The 21,510-nt window shown below is 40.0% G+C and overlaps 1 protein-coding gene across 11 annotated transcripts in view; it reads left to right on the forward strand.

The window, feature by feature from the left end:
• Positions 1–21,510, forward strand: part of KIF1B (kinesin family member 1B) — a 131,417-nt gene that overhangs the window by 8,585 nt on the left and 101,322 nt on the right. For all 11 annotated transcript variants that reach the window (XM_036461051.2, XM_045570604.1, XM_045570605.1 and 8 more), the window contains exon 2: positions 6,092–6,272. In XM_036461051.2, the coding sequence (XP_036316944.1) occupies positions 6,167–6,272 (106 nt within the window). In that variant the 5' untranslated portion in view covers positions 6,092–6,166. The remainder of the gene's footprint in view (positions 1–6,091; positions 6,273–21,510) is intronic.

Below are 21,510 nucleotides of genomic sequence, written 5' to 3' on the forward strand. Positions count from 1 at the left end.
GTACATATCATTTTCAAAAAAGAATGACTGTTAACTTTTTTAATTAGGAAGAAATTTGAAATTAAGTTTATCCTTTTTCCTGTCTGTGTTTTGGAACTTTTTTTATTCCATCACCCTGTTGACACACAGTGACTAGGAATTCAACTAAAATATTTTAACTTCTAGCCGAGACCGGTTTGGCTCAATGGATAGAGCATCGGCTTGGGGACTGAAGGGACCCGGGTTCGATTCCGGTTGGGGGCATGTACCTTGGTTGCGGGCATATCCCCAGTGGGGGGGTGTGCAGGAGGCAGCTGATTGATGACTCTCTCTCATCAATGTTTCTAGCTTTCTATCTCTCTCCCTTACTCTCTGTACAAAATCAATAAAATATATTTTAAAAAAATATTTTAACTTCTACACATTCAAGACCCTGTGATAAGGGGGATTAGAAGCATGACTAAGATTCTGTTCTTGTCCTCAAGTAACTTAAAATCTACAGAAGAGATAAGAAAAGTAACTTATTCCGCCCTGGGTAGGATCAATGAATTGAACAATATTAAATGGAGAACCATTTGCATTTGGTTGAGGAGTGGGGAGAATCTATGAGGGCTTTAGAGATGTAGCATATGAGAAGGTCCCAGAAAAATAAACAGGATTTTGAGAAGAACTGAAGAGGAAGCACAAAGTGGATAAAGGGAATGTTGGACCAAAGTCATAGGGACACATTTTAGGAAGCACTCTGGTGGGTGGTGGTTAAGGGAGTGTGGATGGAAGGCAGTGTTTTGTGGGCTAGGAAAATAGGTGGTTTATGTTGCAGAACACATTGAATGCCACTGCGGGCGGTTCCATCATTGCTTGGTAGACAGTAGAGAAGCTTTGAGATCTTTAAGTGGGCCTTTATATGAACAGACTTGTACTGTAGGAAGATGAATCTAGCAATATTGTGTAGATGGAGTCAATGAAATGGCAGTATTGTGCAGTACGGTTGGGTAGGAGTAAGAAAGAAAGTGGTTAAGAAGGTTAGCAGTCTTGGGTGAGAAGTATTGAAGGCCCTAAAAGGGCAAGTGGTGGAAGAAATACGATTTTAAAGGTAGAAGTCAGGTGATTTGGCAGTTGATTAAATAGAGGAAACAGCTGTTTGACCTGTGTGGGCACGAGAGGATGGTAAGGACAGTAAAAGAAAAGAAATGGAAGAGCCTGTGGTGTTCATGGGAGGTGGAGAGATACTTTGTCTTTGGTTGTTATGATGAATGGAATGCTGGCAGGAACGCTAGAAAGAGGAGGCACAGTATTTTGAGAAGTATACGTATAGGGACATTAGAATATTATATATCTTAGTGTTTTGCTTTCTGGTTGCAAATGAATATGTACTCTATATCTGAAACCCAGCAAGGAGGTTTCAGCCTTTGTTTATTTGCAATTCCTTAATATCACCTGATATCCAGTCTATGTCTAGACTCCTATGATTATATAAAATGTATCTTTTTACAGATTTTCTTGATTAAAAAATCACTGCATTTGGTTGACAACTAACATAAGTCTCTTTAATTATGCCTCCTCTCCCATTTATTTGAAGAAACTGAGTGACTTGACCTGTAGATTTTTCCATATTCTGGGTTTGGCTGATTGTATCCTTTAGGTGTCATTTAAATTGCTTCTTTGCTTCCTTTATGCCCTTTAAGCTGGTGGTTAGATCTGAAGCTTGATTCTATTCAGCTTTTTTTTTTTAAGGGTTTGGGATAAAAGTACTTACTAGGTTTTGCTGGGTTTCCTGTTGTAGCACATAGGGCATAACCCACCTAGGTGTCCCACTTTTATTAGTCTTCAGTTTGATTCGGATGTCATCGCCTGATCCACACACTGTAATGTTCCCACATCACCAGGCTTTCCTCTAAGGCTTTTTAGCTGCTAGTGATGATGGTGGTGGAGAGCCTTTTTATCAGTAAGGTTGGAAAGTGGTGACATTCTAATTCTGTCATTTCTTTTGCATTTATTAGCTGGAATTTTTCTTTGAAGAAGAACTTGCCCACATTGACTCTGGCTATTCTGGAATATAGTTTTGTTTTATAAAAAATATATTTTTATTGATTTCAGAGAGGAAGGGAGAGGGAGAGAGAGATGGAAACATCAATGATGAAAGAGGATCATTGATCAGCTGCCTGCTGCACACCCCACACTGGGGATCAAGCCCACAACCAGGCATGTGCCCTGACGGGCAATTGAACCGTGACCTCCTGGGTCATAGGTCAATGCTCAACCACTGAGCCACACCGGCCTGGCTGGAATATATTGAGGTAGTTTATACAGGATATACAAATTGGATATGTGCCCAGTTCTTTTGTGCTATTTGCAGGTCTGTAGAATAATGATGTTTTTTAAGGTATTATAAACTCATGAATTTATATATTTGATGTTTTTCACTCTATTTGTACTATGTATGTATTTTTATATCTTAATTATCCCATCTTTGGAGTTCCTTTAAGTTGGCATTTGTATCCCTTTGCCACCTTATTCATCTTTGATAGATTTCTTGCTTATGATCATACTGACATGTTACAGGATCATCTTAAAATTTCTTGCCTAGACTTGGAAATAGCCATTTTTTTCAAGAAGCCCAAGTTGAAAGAGATTTTTGAGAAAATAGGGTTTTTACTTTGGGAAGCTCTTAAAGAACGATACAAGATAGAATGCAGTCATGTAAAATGATAGTGTTCTCACAATGTGTTGGGCGTTATAAATGCTGCAGGAAATACCAGATTCCTGGAACATTTGGGCAGCCATTTTGGAAGAGGTAAGACTGGAGCTAAACTGTCAAATAGAGGCAAAAATGAAAATTCATATGCCCATTGTAGGAGAAATCGTTAGGAGAATTGAAAGAAAATAATGGGTAGCATAGGAAAGAAGCTTGACTAGAACACAAGAGTACCTTGACTTTGATCTTCATTTTGTAAGCACTGGGAAACGAGAGAAAGTTCTTGAGTTTGGAAGTGAACTTGCAAGTCATGCTTTGGAAAGAGTAATATTACAGCAGGGTTAAACAGTTGCATAAAGCAGGGTTCTCAGCTGGAGATTTGCAACATAATCTTTGAGAAATTAAACAACCCGTACCTGGGGCCTATCTCAATACTGTCCAATACCAGGCTGGGGAGTTTAGGCTCATTTGCTTTTTTTTTATTATTACATTTATTGTGGTAACATTGGTAATAACACATAAGTTTCAGGTATGTAACTTTATAATATTACATATGTATGTTCATCACCCAAAGTCTAGTTTCTCTCATCATATCTGTTTCAAAAGACCTTCGTACAATTCTGTTTTACCAACTCTAATTAAAACTAAAAGCTTGCCTGACTGGTGTGGCTTAGTGGTTGAATGTTGACCCAGGAGGTCTGGGTTTGTTTCCTGGTCAGGGCACATGCCTGGGTTGCAGGCTCGATCCTCAGTTGGAGCGTGCAGGGGGAAGCTGGTCAGTGCCTTTCATCATTGATGTTTCTACCCCTCCTTTCTTCTTCTCTCTGGAAACAAACAAACAAACAAAACAAACAAACAAAACAAACAACACACACACACACACACACACACACACACACACACACACACACGAAACCCCTAAAAGCTCAAAGATCAGTTCTGCTATTCCAAGTATGCTAAGCATGAGGTAGTAAGAACATAGATTGGGGAAATGGCAATGGGAATGAGAGAAAGAAAGAGATAGAAAATGCAAATTAGTTTATAAAGTTTTCACATGGCATTTCATTAATAATGTTAACACTAATAAAAGAATTCAAAGAGAGGGGAACAAAGATGACTCTTAAGATTTATGGTATGGGCCAGCTATAAATAGGAAGATTGGCAGAGATTGCTAGTTTGGGGGAGAAAGTAATGGGACAAGTTAAATGTTGAGAAGATGGCCTTGTATCAAAATGTCCTGTCTTTTTCTCACCACTTCATTCATTCTCTCTTGGCAAAGTACTATAGTTAACTTAGATCATGCCAAATTGATTAGGAGGGTTAAAAACTAAGTTGAAAAGTGTGATTACAATAAATATTCAATATATTAAAAAAGAACTATCTGCCTGGCTGGTATGGCTCAGTGGTTGAACATCGACCTATGAAACAGGTGGTTATGGTTTGATTCCTGGTCAAAGCATATGCCTGGGTTGCTGGCTTGACCCGCAGTGTGGTATGTACAGGAGGTAGCTGGTCAATAATTCTCATCATTTTGTTTCTATTTCTCACTCTCCCTTTGTCTCTGAAATCAATAATTTTTTTTTTAAAAGAACTATCTGTTTAATGTAAAATAAAATAGGAAGGGATTGGAAAAGGCACTTCAGCAAATATGAAAAGACCAATATTAATAAATACTGTATTTGGAACAAAAACAAAAGTCAGTAAACCAGGCAAAGTACTTAAACAGACAACTTTTACAAGTGGGAAATTCATTAACTCATTCTTACAACAAACATTTACTTAGTTCTTTCATTGGGTACTGTTCTAAGTGCTAGTGAATAAGATCTGTGAACATTCTGATGGTGGTGTGAGAGAGATGGACAATAGACATGCTTCAAAAAACATGACTTCCAAATAGTAATGATGCTGTTGAGAAAATAAGATAGGTAATTTTTTTAATGCCTTTTTCTTGTGAAAAAGTTTTGCAGTTGTGCAACTGAGGTTAGCATTCCTACTTAGTGATGTGGAGAAAAACTGGTCAGATTTAAATTAAGTTGTGGTTCCCTGCTAATTGCACACAAAAGTATTTTTCTTTTTTCGGTTGGTTTTTCAGTATGTTTATACTAGAGGTCTGGTGCACAAAATTCCTGCACGGGTAGGGGCCCTGGGCCTGGCTGGTGATCAGGGCTGATTGGGCCCTTCCGGCTGCCTGTCAGGGCCTTCCTTTTGGCTGCCAGCCAGCCCTTCCTTCCCCGGTTGCCAGCTGCCGGCTGCCAGCTGGTGCCTTCCTTCATACCGAGCCCCTCCCTGGTGATCAGTGCACGTCATAGCAAGTGATCAAACTCCCGCTGTCCTGGTTGAACTCCCAAGGGGACAATTTGCCCATTAGTCTTTTATATATATAGAAAATTAACAAGATAGAGTACAGATTGAGATTTGGTTTTTCTTGTGGAAACTACTTATATGGATTCTTTTCATATAAGTTTTGTTTTGTTTTGTTGAGAGGGAAACTATTCCTCTGAAAAATGTTCACATTTTTTCCTGTGGCTTCATTCAGTAATAAAATGTAGTGATTTGATTCTGCCATGAGTCAGTGGCATGTCAGAGGATAGAACCTCCGTCTCTTGGAGCCTTCTCTGCTTATTGTACAGGATAGTCGTGAGGGTCAAATGACATACATATTAAAGGGTCCATCTAAGTTAAAGAAAAATCTGAATACATAGAAGTTAAAGGAGTGAGCTGGAACTCTGTCCTTTGCTGTTTTATTATACATCATATAACTGAATGTTTCAAGCTGGAATTAAAGTATACAGAAAGTTCAGTGCATTTCTTTAAAGTAATGTCATTTTTGCAGATGAGAATATACTTGTGTAAGAAAAACAGATTAAGCTAGTTACATGTTATTTTGCAGTTACATTTTTAAAAATTAAATTAAGATTAGGGACTTTTTAGGTATGGTAAAGAGATAATGAAGTGAGTAGGAAAACAAATTTCAGTCTTAATTTTCTTATTGATAATTTACTATTGAGAATATAAGACAGGGAATGGGGTTTTTATTTTTTTTGTTTTTATTTATTTATTTTTTAAAATATATTTTTATTGATTTTTTACAGAGAGGAAGGGAGAGAGATAAAGAGCTAGAAACATCGATGAGAGAGAAACATCGATCAGCTGCCTCCTGCACACCCCCCACCGGGGATGTGCCCGCAACCAACGTACATGCCCCTGACCGGAATCGAACCTGGGACCTTTCAGTCCGCAGACCGACGCTCTACCACTGAGCCAAACCGGTTTCGGCGGAAATGGGGTTTTTAGAAATGGAAACAAAAATAGCCCTAAGATATAAGATATTGAAATAGTAAGTAGCTCATATGCGCAAATTAGCCCAAGCTTTCTTTAATTCTGACTGCCTTCTATGGAACTTTTTTATTTTCAAAGGAAACTTGGACATAACTTCAAAAGAAGATTTGATTCTTTATTTCTGGACTGCAATTATATAACAAGACCATCAGGATGTCGGGAGCCTCAGTGAAGGTGGCTGTGCGAGTGCGGCCTTTCAATTCTCGAGAGACCAGCAAAGAGTCCAAGTGCATCATTCAGATGCAAGGCAACTCGACTAGTAAGTACATGTTGTTTTCTATCAGTTATATTTCACTTTTCTACTCTTCCTCCGTCCCTTCTTGCTGTGATCAGAATACATGAGTATTTGGGTATTACCACTTACCACTCTATACTATACTGTTATTTTAATTTAATAATTGTATTATTATTTATTAATTATTATACTGATTTCTTTTTAAAAAAATCTTTATTGTTGAAAGTATTATAGACTGTATGTTCTCCTTTTTTCCCTACATTGACCCTTCTACTCTGCCCCTGCCTACCAGCCCAGGCTTTTACCACTCTCTCGTCTCTGTCTGTGGGTTATGCATACGTATATGCATACTGGAGGCCTGTTGCACAAAGATTCGTGCAATAGGCTTTTCTTCCCCTGGCTGCTGGCACCAGTTTTCCTCTGGCACTGGGACCCAGGCCTTCGCTCTGGCCGCTGCCTTCAGTCTTCACTCTGATCAGAGCCTTCAGTTTTTGCTGCAGCCGGAGCACCGCTCCTGTAGCTCCCCTGCCCCCCGCCCAACTCCTCCTAGCAGGCATTACATTCCACCCCACCCGGCTGCTTGGTGCCTGCATGCCTGCTGCCCAGAGGCCCAGAGTGGCTGGAGGGCGGGGCCACTGCCATCTTTGTTGGGTTAATTTGCATACTCACTCCTGATTGGTTGTTGGTCATTGTGAAGTGATGGTCAATTTGCATGTCGTTTCTCTTTAGCATAGACAAGTTCTTTGGTTGATCATTATACCCTCCCCAACCCCCCTCTCTTCCCCTGCTTTCCCTCAGAGACTGCAATCTGTTCTATACTTCTGTGTCTCTGGATCTATTTTGTTCATCAGTTTATTTTGTTCGTTAGATTCCACATATGAGTGACTTTAGCATGAAAGACTATCCTATATAATAAAGAGGTAATATGCAAATTGACCATCACTCCAACACACAAGATGGCCGCCCCCATGTGGACACAAGATGGCCAGCAGGGGAGGGCAGTTGTGGGTGATCAGGCCAGCTGGGGAGGGCAGTTGTGGGCGATCAGACCTGCAGGAGGACAGTTGGGGGTGATCAGGCCTGCAGGGGAGGACAGCTGGGGGGGATCCAGGCCAACAGGGGAAGGCAGTTAGGGGTGACCAGGCCAGCAGGGTAGGGCAGTTGGGAGCAACCAGGCCTTCAGGGGATTGCAGTTGGGGGGACCAGTCCTGCAGGGAAGGGCGGTTGGGAGGACTAGGCCTGCAGCAGAGGGCAGTTTGGGGAAACCAGGCCTGCAGGGGAGGACAGTTGGGGGAGAGCAGGATAGCAGGGGAGGACAGTTAGGGGCAATCGGGCCAGCAGGGGAGCAGTTGGAAGCCAGCAGTCCTGGATTGTGAGAGGGATGTCTGACTGGGATTGAGCTTAAATGGGCAGTTGGACATTCCTTAAGGGGTCCCAGATTAGAGAGGGTTCAGGCCGGGCTGAGGCCCCCCCCCATGCACTGGGCCTCTAGTAGAATATAAAAGAACAGTAATCCATTGACTGTCCAGGAGAATAAAATCATTAGAGTATGTGGTAAAATTTCTTTAGTTCTTGGTAGTTATGGGAAATGGTCTGGGTCTGCTTGACTTTCTGACTGCTGTTTTTTTTTAATCAGATGGATTAAAAGCTCATTAAGAGATTATTGATGGCTAATTTTAAAAAAAAGGTCTTAGATCTTATTTTTTAAAGATACATAGCTCTCTTTTTTACCTTATTTTGATTGTATAGAAAACAATGTCAGTTTAGGGTGAAAAAGTAAAATTATCCAAATATGTTATTTACTGTTGATGAAAGATTTCAGATGTTTTCATTTGTGGTAGATAACAAACTAGAGAAGAAAATAAGATTTCTGGTTGACCACTTTTTTAGGATAGGGCCATAAAAATTTAGAATTTGTGAGGCTATGTCTTATGTACCCATTCTTGCTTATAACCTGTAAAAAATCTTTCCAGAACCACTGAAAATATTGATGTCTTTATTTTCCTTTTCTTTTTTTTTTTTTTTTTAATGTATCTTTATTGATTTCAGAGAGAGAGAAAGAAATAGAAACATCAATGTCCTACATTGGGGATCAAGCCCACAACCCGGGCATGTGCCTTGACTGGAGGAATTGAACCCTGGATACTTTAGTCCACAGGCTGATGCTCTATCCACCAAGCCAAACAGGCTAGGGCTTGATATGTCTTTTGATAAAACATTAAAGAAGAAATGCCTGGTTTTTATTATTATTATTTTAAATATTTTTATTGATTTCAGAGAGGAAGGGAGAGGGAGAGAGAGAGAAAGAGAGAGAGAGATAGTAACATCAATGATGAGAGAGAATCATTGATTGGCTGCCTCTTGCATGTCCCCTACAGGGGATCGAACCCACAACCTGGAATCGAACCCAGGACCTTCTATCTGCAAGCTGATGCTCTATCTACTGAGCCAAACCGGCTAGGCTGGTTTTTATTATTAAAAGTAATTAATAATTTGGTTAAAGTAGGTCTGGATATATTGTACTAGTCCTATGTAAACCAGTCTATAGAGGTGCTGAACTACCAATGGTTTTTCCATCATATTTTGTCCAAAACTTTTCTAGACTACCAGGCTGCCCTGCTCTTTCTGTCTTTCCCTTCCTCTTTGATAGTCTACTATAATGAGTGCCTGTAGGGATTACAGAATTGTCTGTACCATAGGACTTTGCCCTCAAGGAGTTTTTAGTTCTAGGTAGGAGAGATAAGATATAATAAAATAACCTTAATACAAAGTAAAGGTGATGAAAGTGATAATTGCCATAAAAAAGGATTTTTAAAAAGTGCAAATGTGAGTTTGGCAAAGGACTAATGTAAGATTCATAGATGATAGGACATTTTAGCTAGACCTTGAGAAATAAATAGAATTGTAAACTAAACATCCAATATGTTTAGGGAAATTTTCAGAATTGCAGCTTATTAGAACTTGTGGTACTCCTCACCTTCATCTGGCTATAGTAGATTGCTTCTTGCATGTAAGTGTTCAGCAGGAGAAATTTGACTTTTAAATTACCCTTAATCTACTGGAACAAATATGCTCTTTCGCTGAATTGGCCTTGGAAAAAGTAGGGCTAGTTTTCTAGCTAAATACTTACTTTGTCATGGCCCAGGGCTTGGAGTAATTGTGGTTCCTTGAAAGGTGATTGTTCTTGGAAAGCTAGTTATCTGTATCAGAATCCTTTTCCTCTAGGATTTTTGGCATTTTTGGTTTTCTACTAACATTTTCTATTTCATCTTTTTTTTTTTAATGTGGCTATTTATTAGTAATTTGACTAATATGTAATCCAGATGCTTTTTAAATGAGAGGTTTTAAGTGAGCCACTTGCTATTTTTAGAAAATATTAATGGCTTTTAAAAAAGGAAACATTGGACTTAAGGTTGGGAGAGAGCATGCATTTTGAACCTAGAATTGTTGAAAAAATGAAATGAATTTGCTATAGCCACATGTGTTCGCTGCATTAAAAGAATTCTATGCTCGCAAGCTGGCCTGAACTGCTGCTTACAGGGATTATAGCTGATTGCAGATGGAATGTCCCTGCCAGAAGATATCTTATGAAAAAGTAGAAGAGGGTGAAGGGTATTTTAGGGAATGTGCCAGATCTGAAAACTGAGTAGCAGCAGTTTTATTTAAGCACTTTTTGGTCTCAGAGGAAATATTTTCCATGGCACAGATAAATGTTACTGCCTTGACATTTTTGAGACCCAAGTGCATACACAAATGGCTTTGTATAATATCCTATTATATTCCAAGTTTCTCCCACTTAGGCAGCATTTTTTATTGTCTAGTTAACGCCTTACCACAGTCGCCTGCTGCATTTTGATGAACTTTAATTGTTTCTATTTGGTTAAATGGTTAGAATTTTAGTATTCTAGTCTTTAAGTCTTTAGATATTTTTTCTCCCATTAGTATTACCTAATTCTCACTTGCATCTTAGTTTGGTTTCTTTTCTTGGGACCTGTGCATAGACTTCTGAGTGTCTGTCAAGATGGTCCCTTGAAATTATATGCAAAACAAAAATAAAAATAAATGTCTTATGTGTTTTCTTTGGGAGGGAGTAATCGCTTCCATTACATTTTTAGAGATCTATGTCCCCCAAAAGGGTTAAGAGGCACTAGCCTTGAATCAGAATGAGATCTCCTTAAGTCTTTTCTGGGATAAGCCAGGGCTAATTATAGTTAGATCAGACTAAGGTGAATTTCATAACATAGCACCCAAAGTGCTTCACAGAGTGGCTGGAGAAGTAGGATAAACCAGCTCTTCATCTACTACTTGTCCACCTCTAACCATGAGCTCTGACTTGCAAGATGGGATGTCTACCTTCTTTTAACCTGTCCTTTGTCGGGATTCATTCTGTGAGCTGTGTATCTCACTCATGCTCAATCATATTTCTCTTTACAGCCTCTACCAAGTAGTGCATTCTTCTGGGAGTCACTACAACCGCTGACGATTTGGGCATTTAAACTCCTAACAGCACCCATTTTTCTTAGAGCAAAACAAACAAACAAAACAACAACAGCAACAACCTATTATCCATCAGCAAGGGACTAGATAAATTAATCTTGTTGTATTTTATTTATTTATTCAGTCTCAATGTGGCTTCTTTCTTACTCCTTAGTTTAAGACTTCTGTTCAGCTAGTCTTCAGAGGGTTCTCCACATTGTTTGTTCTAGATTTTAGTTGCAATTGTTACAACTACAACTGTGGTTCTGGGAGGAGTCGAGCACAGTGTTTACCTACTTTGCCATCTTTTTTTTTTTTTTAAATATATTTTATTGATATTTTACAGAGAGGAGGAAGGGAGAGGGATAGAGAGCTAGAAACGTCGATGAGAGAAACATCGACCAGCTGCCTCTTGCACACCCCCTACCGGGGATGTGCCCACAACCAATGTACATGCCTTTGACCGGAATCGAACCCAGGACCTTTCAGTCCGCAGACCGACGCTCTACCACTGAGCCAAACCGGTTTCGGCTACTTTGCCATCTTACCAGAACTCCATGGTACATACATATTATAGAATACAGCAAAGAAGAGAATTAATGCACTACACACACACACACACACACACAGAAATCATACATAAATTATAGCCTCACAAGTTGCAAAGAAGGCTCATGTATTTTCCTATATAATAGAAGTCTAATATGCAAATCGACCGAATGGTGGAATGATCGGTGGAGTGACACACACTGACCACCAGAGGCCAGATACTCAATGCTGGAGCTGCCCTCAGGCCAGCCAAGGCGGGTGCCAGCAGGGCACGCCCCCCACCCCCATCACCCCACCGGTTGCCCCACAGGTTGGCCCTGATCGCCAGACAGGCCTAGAAACCTTATCTGTGTACAAATTTGTGCACTGGGCCTCTAGCATTAATATAAATTTCAAAACATGCAAAGCTGTGTTCTGTATTCCTTACTCCGTATAAACACATGTATGGGGTAAAACTGTGAAGAAAAGTAAGGTAATAATGACAAAATTCAGCATGCTTCAGAGGGGGGATGGTGGGCAGAGATCTGGGAGGGTCATCAGTGGAACTGCAGGGTGAGAGTCATGTTTTGTAACTGGCTGGGGAGTACCCGGGCTTTTGTTTTGTTATTGTTTAAACTCTACATATATTTCATAAATATATCTGCTACATATCTACTAACTACTTAATTTAAAATGTACTATAAAAGCAAAGAAAAACACACACAGTCTTAATCTTACAAATAGAGATGAGTGTTCCAGTGCCTGTCTATAGCAGGAACAGGCACAAGTCCATGAAATTTGCCTCCTGCTCCCTCTTTCTGAAGCCTTCTCGCCACTTTCCCCCCCCTTTTCCCAAAGACAGGAATGCTTGCTTTTTACGTTACATGTCCATATTGATTAAATGACACTCAGTTACTGGATTGTAAGATGGTATACAATAAGATGATAGAGGCTTATTCAGCAAAGGAATAAGTCAGTAAAATATATTGAGATCAGCTTGAGTACCAGCGGCACTTAGTATCAAGATTTGGAGCTATAGCTGTGTGTGTGTGTGTGTGTGTGTGTGTTTGTGTGTGTGTGTGTGTGTGTGTGTTGGGGTGGGAAGTAAAGTTGCCTGTGAAATGATACTATCGATACATTTACTCAGTTGGAGTTGGCTGAGACCACTTTTGTCCTGTAGAGGGACTTTGGGAATGGGTGTGAAAAGGGAGGGTCTCGCACTGTCAGTTGCCTTCTCTCCTTTAGGGAGGTGGTCCCTCAGCGCCAGGGTTGGGGAAGCCCATCACCTTACTGCCCCTTCTGTAGCACCGGCCTGCCTGCTGGCCACTGCCTGTGCTGCGGACCTTTTTACATGGGGATCCTTCTGCCCCTGCGATGTTAGGTGTTTTCCAGTGTTTTTAAACTTCTATTGCATTTGATTACTTTGGAGTGTGTGAACAAGGCATTTTAGTATGTGATAAAAATAAAATGTGTTTGCTGAGTTCCAAGCAGATCATCTAAACTCTTCTGCTTCCCATCTTGCTTGACTCCCAAAATGCAGATGACTTTCAGCATTTGTCAGTAATGGGTTGGTTAATTGTATGAAAAAAAGTTAATGGCCTGTTGGTGTTGAAAGTGTGATTTTTTGCAGATTTTGTAATTTTTCACAAGTACCTGCTGTGGAGCTTATATTTATAGCTCTGAATCTGAGAACAACTAAGGATTATGTGTCTTCTGGTTACTGCGTTAAACAATAGAGAATCCTTTGGACTTACCTGTCATTTCTTGTCATTGTTTTCTTTATATTTGGAAAATATTGAAGTGGTATTTGGGGAAAAATTACTCTGTAATTATTCTGGGCTATTTATTCTTTTCCCAACAAGTTCGAGTAAGTAGCACATTATTTTTTCTTGAGTGGTTCTTTTGTCTGGCTGTGGATCCTTCTTATTGCCTTACTTCAGGAAGTTTCTCGCCTTGTAAAATATTTCATAAGAAAGACAACCCAATGGAAAAAAGAGAACATTTTAAGACTATATTTTATATCCCTAATCACCTTACGCAATTGGTGGCTCATAGATATTCAGTAAATTGGTGATGACTTCTCTCATCTGCTATATGTAATTTTTCTTCTCATTATATCTTTCCCCCCCAAATATCTTTGAAATATATACAAAATAATCATTTGTTTAAATGCTTGTTTTCTTTTAGAGCAAAATGAAGCTTGGAATCTCAGGAATGCCTGGCATAACCCCTCTGGCGCCCCCCCCCCCTTTTTTTTTTGTAGCAAATAGCATATTACTATCCTTCTCACTGACAACCTTTCTAACTCTTGCTGAGGCGTTATCCTCTGGTGTTCTTGCTGATAGTTTTATGTCACCGACTTTCATCCTAGTTTAATACCTTTACTTAGGGGGAAAAAAATACTAAAGGAAGATAATTTGTTAGCTCTCTTAGTGCAGGTTTTATCTTTATTGCCCCATTTTAGAAAAATGTATTTAACATATTTATTCAGTATATTTATAATTATTATAAACCAATCACCTCTAACATTTAAAGAACACAGAATGTCCTTAGTTTTCAAAACAAACGCAGTTGACAAATTGAACACTCACAAAGCAGAAAGCAAAGTCTTACCACTGAGAGAGAATTATTATTAACATTTTGTTGGATATTTCTCTTATCTTTTCCTTGCACTTTCACATATTAAATAAAACATGTTACATATTGGGTCATTTTGTATCTATATAAGATGGCTGCAAACTGCTATTTAACTATTTGTCTAAGTTTCTCGATTCCACTTGTCTTGGCTTCCTAGCCTCTCTCAGAACGAGGTATACCGTATAGAGTGGTGTTTGAAAAATACTTGTTAAATTTTTTTTTCTTTCCGGTTAGTTTTGGTACCCAAATTGTTTCATTCAGAAGCTATCACTAAATTGGAGGAGGCCTTTGATATTGTGTGTTTGCAACTGCTTTTTATTACAGGGTATAATTTAAACTTCTTCAATAACCTAAGTAAGTTGTTTTCACATCTAGATCCTAAAACAGCAAAGAGAAAAGACTGGGTAAAATGTAGGAAGCCTAGTCTCTCTTTGCTGCTTTGCATCTTATTGTTCTAGACTTTTGAGGTTGCCTTAATTAAAATCCAAACTGTACTGCAATGTGGCCTTTATATTTGCATTTGTTGTTGTTTTTTCCCTAGGAGAAAGTAGCCATGTCCCATTTATTTTATTTTTAATAATTTTTTGTTGATTTCAGAGAGGAAGGGAGGGAGAGGGAGGGAGGGAGGGAGGGAGGGAGGGAGGGAGAGAGAGAGAGAGAGAGAGAGAGAGAGAGAGAGAGAGAGAGAAAATCATCAATGATGAAAGAGAATCATTGATTGGCTGCCTCCTGCATGCCCTACCCTGGGGATCAAGCCTTCACCTTAGTCATATACTCTGACCAGGAATTGAACAGTGACCTCCTGGTTTATAGGTTGATGCTCAACCACTGAGCCATGCAGGCCAGACTAATTTATTTTTTACTGAAATACTAGAGGCTAGGTACACAGATTCATGCATGGGTGAGGTTCCTTGGCCTGGCCAGTTATCAGGGCTAATTGGGGCGGCTGGCCTGCCAGGGGGAGGGAACGAGAGAGGTTGGCCCCAGCAGCAAGCTAAGGCACAGCTGATTCCAGGAGGAATTAGGCTCCCTCCTCCCCTCCTGCCTGGGTCCGGGTGCGGGTGAACCAGGTTCGGGCTGTCAGAGCCCCAGCAGCAAGATCTGAGTCAGTGCACATCGTAGCTACCAGCCAGTCATTCAGTCGTAATGGTTGCTTAGGCGTTTTTACAGTATATAGAGACATTTGCTATCCTATCTATTAAAGAGGGACTATGCTAATTAATCATCACATTCTCAAAGATGGTGGCACTCATAACCACAAGATGGAGGCATCCAGTCCCCTTTGCCCTCCAGCCTCCCAGGGCTGCCTGAGGCTCAGATAACCAGGGCCAGCAGAGGCTTGTGCTGCAGGCAGTGGCAGCGGCAGAGGTGTGATGGGGGTGTCGCCTTCCCGGGATCGCTGGGTTGCCTACTGCCTCTGAGGGCTCCTGGACTCTGAGAGGGGCAGGCCCGGCTGAGGGACCCCCCACCTCCAGTGCATGAATTTTCATGCACCGGGCCTCTAGTAACATTATATTACAATACTTTCAGGTGTATGACATTTGCAATTCTCAAGAGATGTTTTGGAGTTCATTTTTTATAAAGTTCATGCCACCAACATATGCTGATTGCTTTTGTTAGTTGCCCAAAGTGGTGTGAAGTGCTGTAATGGGAGCTAGGAAAGCCGACTACAAAGGACCCATTACTTTGGTCACATGATAAGCGAAGTGTAGGTATGCATAACTTAATTTTCGTAGTATATCAAGAATTGTGCTTATTTTATGAAAACATTTCTATTTGTGGATGATTGATGTATAAGTAGAGTTGGTAGAAATATGAAATTAGGTTTTTGAGAGCATCTGTAGGACATTAGGCTTTTGTTATTCAGCAAGGATAGGCTGGGAGGGTGCATACTACTGAGAGGGTTTTTAGTCTTGTCTTAGAGATAAATAATAAAAGCCGTGTGATGACTGTTAATGAAAGCATTGAGGAAAAACATCTAAATAACTGAGGGATAGGGCCAGGAAAGGTAGGAATGTCTGGAAAGCCTTTTTTGTTTTGGCAGAACCGAAAACAACATGGCCAGAATTAGCAAAAGCTGCCTGCGTGAGGAAATGATTTAACTACGGTTAGTTTCTCCTTATGACATTGTTCTGGGCTGATGCCTAAGAATTCCTTTTGTGACGGAATAAACTTGAGTAGGCAAAAATGGATGAAGGGAAAAACAAAAGCAGATTTTATTTGTTATTTTTGTGTGTGTTTTTTTGTACTCTTTTGCCTTTTAGTGGGGTGAGGGGAGCTTGATTGGTAATTAATAATAGTAATGAAGACTTAAGCCATGTCAGGCACTTACAGATTTTAAGTCATTTAATCTTCACAATAGTTCTGTAGCAGATACTTACTTTTTTTGGGGGGAAAAAGTTTTTATTGATTTCAGAGAGAGGAAGGGAGAGGAAGAGAGAGAGAAACATCATTGATGAGAGTCATGGATTGGCTGCCTCTTGCATGCTACCTACTGGGGATTGAGCCCCCAACCTGGGCTTGTGCCCTGACCAGGAATTGAACTGTGACCTCCTGGTTCATGGGTGGACACTTAACCACTGAGCCCCATGACCCAGGCCATACTTCTATTTGCCCCGTTCATAGGCAGGGGGATAGTTACTGGCTAACATGCCTGGAATTGCACATGTAGGTATTGGAAAAACTAGAAAATGCTGTCTGGCTCCAGAGCCCTCACTCTTAACCTCGGTGCTATACATGTTGCCTCTCAAAATATTTATATTGTTTTCTATTCTGTGTAAATACTGAATGTCTACGTCTAACTTGAATTTAACTGTTAGATTAAAGTTTATTATTTTTTCCTTTTTAAAAAGTTTTTTTAAAGTATATTTTTATTGATTTTAGAGAGAAAGGTAGAGGGTGAGAGAGATGGAAACATCAATGATGAGAGAGAATCATTGACTGGCTGCCTCCTGCATGCCCTACACTAGGGATTGAGCCTGCAACCCAGGCATGTACCCTTGTCTGGAATTGAACCCGGGACCTTTCAGTCTGTAGACCGACGCTCTATCTACTGCGCCAAACCAGCTAAGGCAGATTAAAGTTTATTTTAGTGTCCTTTCCCTGATGTAGGGAAATTATGAATAAAAAGGATATTAATATTAGCTCAGACAGCTTTGTTCCATTTAGATTGAGTGAAAGCTAACCAAGGCCTCCAAATGATATCCCGTCAAAATCATTCAACATTTTCTTAGTCCCTGGTCGGGTAGCTCATTTGGTTAGACCAGCAGTCGGCTAACTCATTAGTCAACAGAGCCAAATATCAACAGTATGGTTGAAATTTCTTTTGAGAGCCAGATTTTTTATTTATTTATTTATTATTATTTTTTTTAAAAATATATTTTATTGATTTTGTACAGAGAGGAAGGGAGAGAGATAGAGAGTTAGAAACATTGATGAGAGAGAGTCATCGATCAGTTGCCTCTTGCACACCCCCTACTGGGGATATGCCCGCAACCAAGGTACATGCCCTTGACCGGAATCGAACCCGGGTCCCTTCAGTCCCCAAGCTGACGCTCTATCCACTGAGCTAAACCGGTCCCGGCGAGAGCCAGATTTTTTAAACTTAAACTTCTTCTAACACCACTTCTTCAAAATAGACTTGCCCAGGCCGTGGTATTTTGTTGAAGTGCCACACTCAAGGGGCCAAAGAGCCACATGTGGCTCGCAAGCCGCAGTTTGCTGTCCATGGGGTTAGAGCATCATCCAGACACACCCAGGGGTTGGGAACCTCTGGCTGGAGGGCCACATAAGGCAAGTGAATCATTTGGCCTGGCCTTGCAAAGACCTTAGGGATGAGTTAATTAAATGTTTGACCAAATATACAGGCTAATTTTTAAGTTGATAATTTTGTATGGCCCACGAATATGTTATGAATACCCAAATGGCCCTTGGCAGAAAAAAGGTTCTGTACCCCTGCAATATGCCAAGGTTTCAGGTTCAACCCTTGGTCAGAGCACATACAATAAGTAACCAAGGAATGCCTAAATAAGTGGAACAACAAATTGATGTCTCTCCCTCAAATCAATAAATAAAAATTAACAAACATTTGCTAAGGAAGAGTAGAATGATTGTTAACGTGAGAGTCTGTTTAATATTTATTATAATTGGCATATTTATTTTATACCCAGTTAATAAAATTATGACACTAATAGAGCTGGTAGTTTTTCTTCTTATTGTATGCTTATTTTTAATACGAAGGGATTGAGTATATCATGAACATAGAGTACATTAATCCTGATTATAAGATTTGGAATCTAAGTTTGTTATTTTATTTATTTATTTATTTTTTAATATATTTTATTGATTTTTTACAGAGAAGAAGGGAGAGAGATAGAGAGCTAGAAACTTCGATGAGAGAGAAACATCGACCAGCCGCCTCCTGCACACCCCCTATCGGGGATGTGCCCGCAACCAACGTACATGCCCCTGACCCCTGGGACCTTTCAGTCCGCAGACCGACGCTCTACCACTGAGCCAAACCGGTTTCGGCTAAGTTTGTTATTTTAAATAACTAAGAAATTTTATAATTATAGGTCTTTTGCTCAAATTCTCCTTATGGCAGTATGCTTGACCACTTTATTATATTTCTGGAAATACATTATTCTGAGTAGGGAGGGGGCTGCTTATGGGTTTTGGTTTTATGGTTTTGGAATATAAATGGTGTACAAAATACTCCTATTGTGTGCCATTTTTCTTAATTTTGGTTATGGGAAGATTTTGGAAGAGAAAGTTTGCTGAGGATGTCACTAGGATTTTTAACAAACCCCACACATGCTGTGATAGAAAAGTTAATATAAAGTTACAGTGTTACCACACTGATATGTTAATTGTAGTTGTAGGCAAATTCTTTAGTAGTTTGCCAACAACAGTATAATTGCTACATAGAGACTTTGAGATTTAGATAAACAAAATTATTCTGGAGAATAAACGGCTTTTAAGTACACATTTTGTTTTGACTGCCTTGTTCTTTAATGGTTAGTAATTAAAACATTATTTCTGCATCTGTATGCTGAAGTAACACAGTCGGAAAGAAGGCAAAGAAGAAAGGGTAAAATTAAGGGACTTAATGAATTGTGTAAGGCTAATTTTGACTTGAAGGGACTCCACAAAAGAGATGTGGTTCATCAGAAAATGCAAACCTAAGGAACATTTATGACAGTTCTTTAAAGGCATTCCCAGTTCTCCCGGCTGAGGGTCTGCAAGCAAGCCTTTCCATGGAAGACGCTGTCCTGGTCTCCTCAGCTCTCCTGAGGAAATGCCAGCCACAGCATGAGGAGTAAAACCTTTGAAGATGGAAAGGAAAAGCTGTGCAAGATGTAGGGAGAGGATAAAGGGGGCATCATCTTCCCTTTGGACTTGGGGAAAGATACAAAAGATCTTCAGTTCTTTCTGATATATGAAGGGAAACGTAAGAAAACAGCATTGAAACTAGACAAGGTCTCAATAGTGTTAGGGAGCCAAGCCCAGAGGTGAGGGTGAGCAGAGCGAGTTTTGGGGGAAGTCAGGATGTAGCCTGAACAAAGACTCCTTCCCCTAGGGAATCCAGAGGATGGTGAGGGTAGTAAGCATTGTAATACTAGCAGCCAATACAGCTTGACTTCATCCTTGAAACATTTCCGCCTCTTCGCTCTCAGTACCCGTGCTCTCCTGATTGCCTTCCTTACTCACAGGCCATTCTCCATTCTTCCTCGCCTTCCTCTGTGAACCAGGACTTTGTCTCTTCTCTTTTAGCTATTATCTGTCTCTAGAGAAGACAGACTCCCTAAGTGATTTTACCTAGGCTCAAGGCTTTAAGTGTCATTGAGGGTGGTGACGACCAAATCCATTCCTCTAGTCTGAATCTCTCTATAGAACTTTAGGCTTGTCTGCCCAGCTGCTAACTTAACTCTGAAAGCCTAAGAAGTATATCAACATAAATATTTATTTTGCCTCCCTACACACCTCAAGTGGTTCTTCCTTCATTCTTACTCATTCTTTTAATTTGGGGTCCCTTTTGCCTCCCTCTCTTTCTTACAGGCCACCTGTAATTCATCAGTAAGTCCTGTCATCTCTGCCTTCACAAGCTATCTTGGATCCAGTTACTTTTTATCATTTTCACTCTTATCTAAGTCAATACCCAGTAGTTTCCTGTTTCTCTCTTCCTGCTCTTGTTCCTGTGCAGTAGCCAGTCATAGTTTGGAAAAGTAAATTAGATTATGTCACTCTCTCTGCTTAAAGTCCTTCCTTGGCTTCTATCACTTTTAGAATGAAAAAAACAAAAACAAAAACAAACTCAACCCTCATACTGGCCACAAGGAATTTGGCCTCTGGCTAGCTATGTGATTTCACATCTTGTCAATGTCTACCCCTCTGATTACACTGGTGGTCATACCTGTTCCTCAAATGTCATTCAGATCCCTGCTTAAATATCACCTTCTCAGAGGTGACAGCCTGCTTATTCTTTTTTTTTTTTTTTTTTTTTTAATTTATTTATTTTTTTTACATATTTTAATGATTTTTTTTTGCCCCCCTCCCTCCCCCATATCCCCTCCCTCCCCATAGTTTTATGTCCATTGGTTGTACTTATATGAGCCTGCTTATTCTTATTAGAAATAACCAAACCTGCACTCTCCTTTTATCTCCTAACTGTATTTTGTGTGATTATAGTTCTGTCTCCTCCATGGGCTATACACTCCAGTAGGATGGAAATAACTCTTGCTTGCCATTATCTCCCCAGCACAGTGCCTGGTGCATAGTTTATGCTTAATAAATGTGCTCAGTGACTGTGTTCAATGAATGAAAGTGCTGTTTAACTTTTCCTTTCTTAAAATAGGATCTTGAGTTTTGTTTTGTTTTTTTTACAACCGCCATTTCTTTAGAAAGATTATTTGCATGGAAGCCACCTCAGTCTTGGGATACTTGGAGAGTTGAGCACACTGAGTTAAAAGCACAGGCAACAAAGGCACAGGGGCTATTGACAACCAGGCAGAAGATCAGGAAAATGGACTTGTCTAGTTGGATGCCATTGTAATGTAGTATTTTTGTTTGTTTTAATGTTTATTAATTAAATTGATTGGGGTGACATTGGTCAATCTGAACATATACATTCAGGTGTGGGTTTCTATTTTACAATATTTGTATATTTGCACCGTGTGCCCATCACCCAGAGGGTGAGAGGTGTAGGGGATTCTAATATATGGTGACAGGAGAAGATTTGACTTTGAGTAGGTGTTTGATTTTTTTTTTTAAAGTTCTAATTATTAGAACTAATAGCTTTTTTTTTCCTGTGGGTCAAACAGCATAGACCCTAACTGACATTAACCTTCCAGTCCAGCACAGCTCCTCTGAAGCACTGGACTGAGTAATGCCTGTTACATCCTTTCCCAGCGCCACTGCAGTCTCAGACCTGCATGAAGTGAGGGAGTGGGCTATTACTGGGAGAATAGCATTCCTGGTAGAGCAGTAAATGGAGTCCCTGAGCCATAATTACACTGTGTCTTTAATAAGAAGGCAATGGACCTGGGCTGACTGGTGAATCTTTGGAGGGAGTGGGAGATGGAGCCATTATAAAGCCTCTTGGGGTTTTATTCCATGTATGAGG

The sequence above is a fragment of the Pipistrellus kuhlii genome, unplaced genomic scaffold (assembly GCF_014108245.1).
Source record: "Pipistrellus kuhlii isolate mPipKuh1 unplaced genomic scaffold, mPipKuh1.p scaffold_m20_p_34, whole genome shotgun sequence".
Classification (NCBI taxonomy): domain Eukaryota; kingdom Metazoa; phylum Chordata; class Mammalia; order Chiroptera; family Vespertilionidae; genus Pipistrellus; species Pipistrellus kuhlii.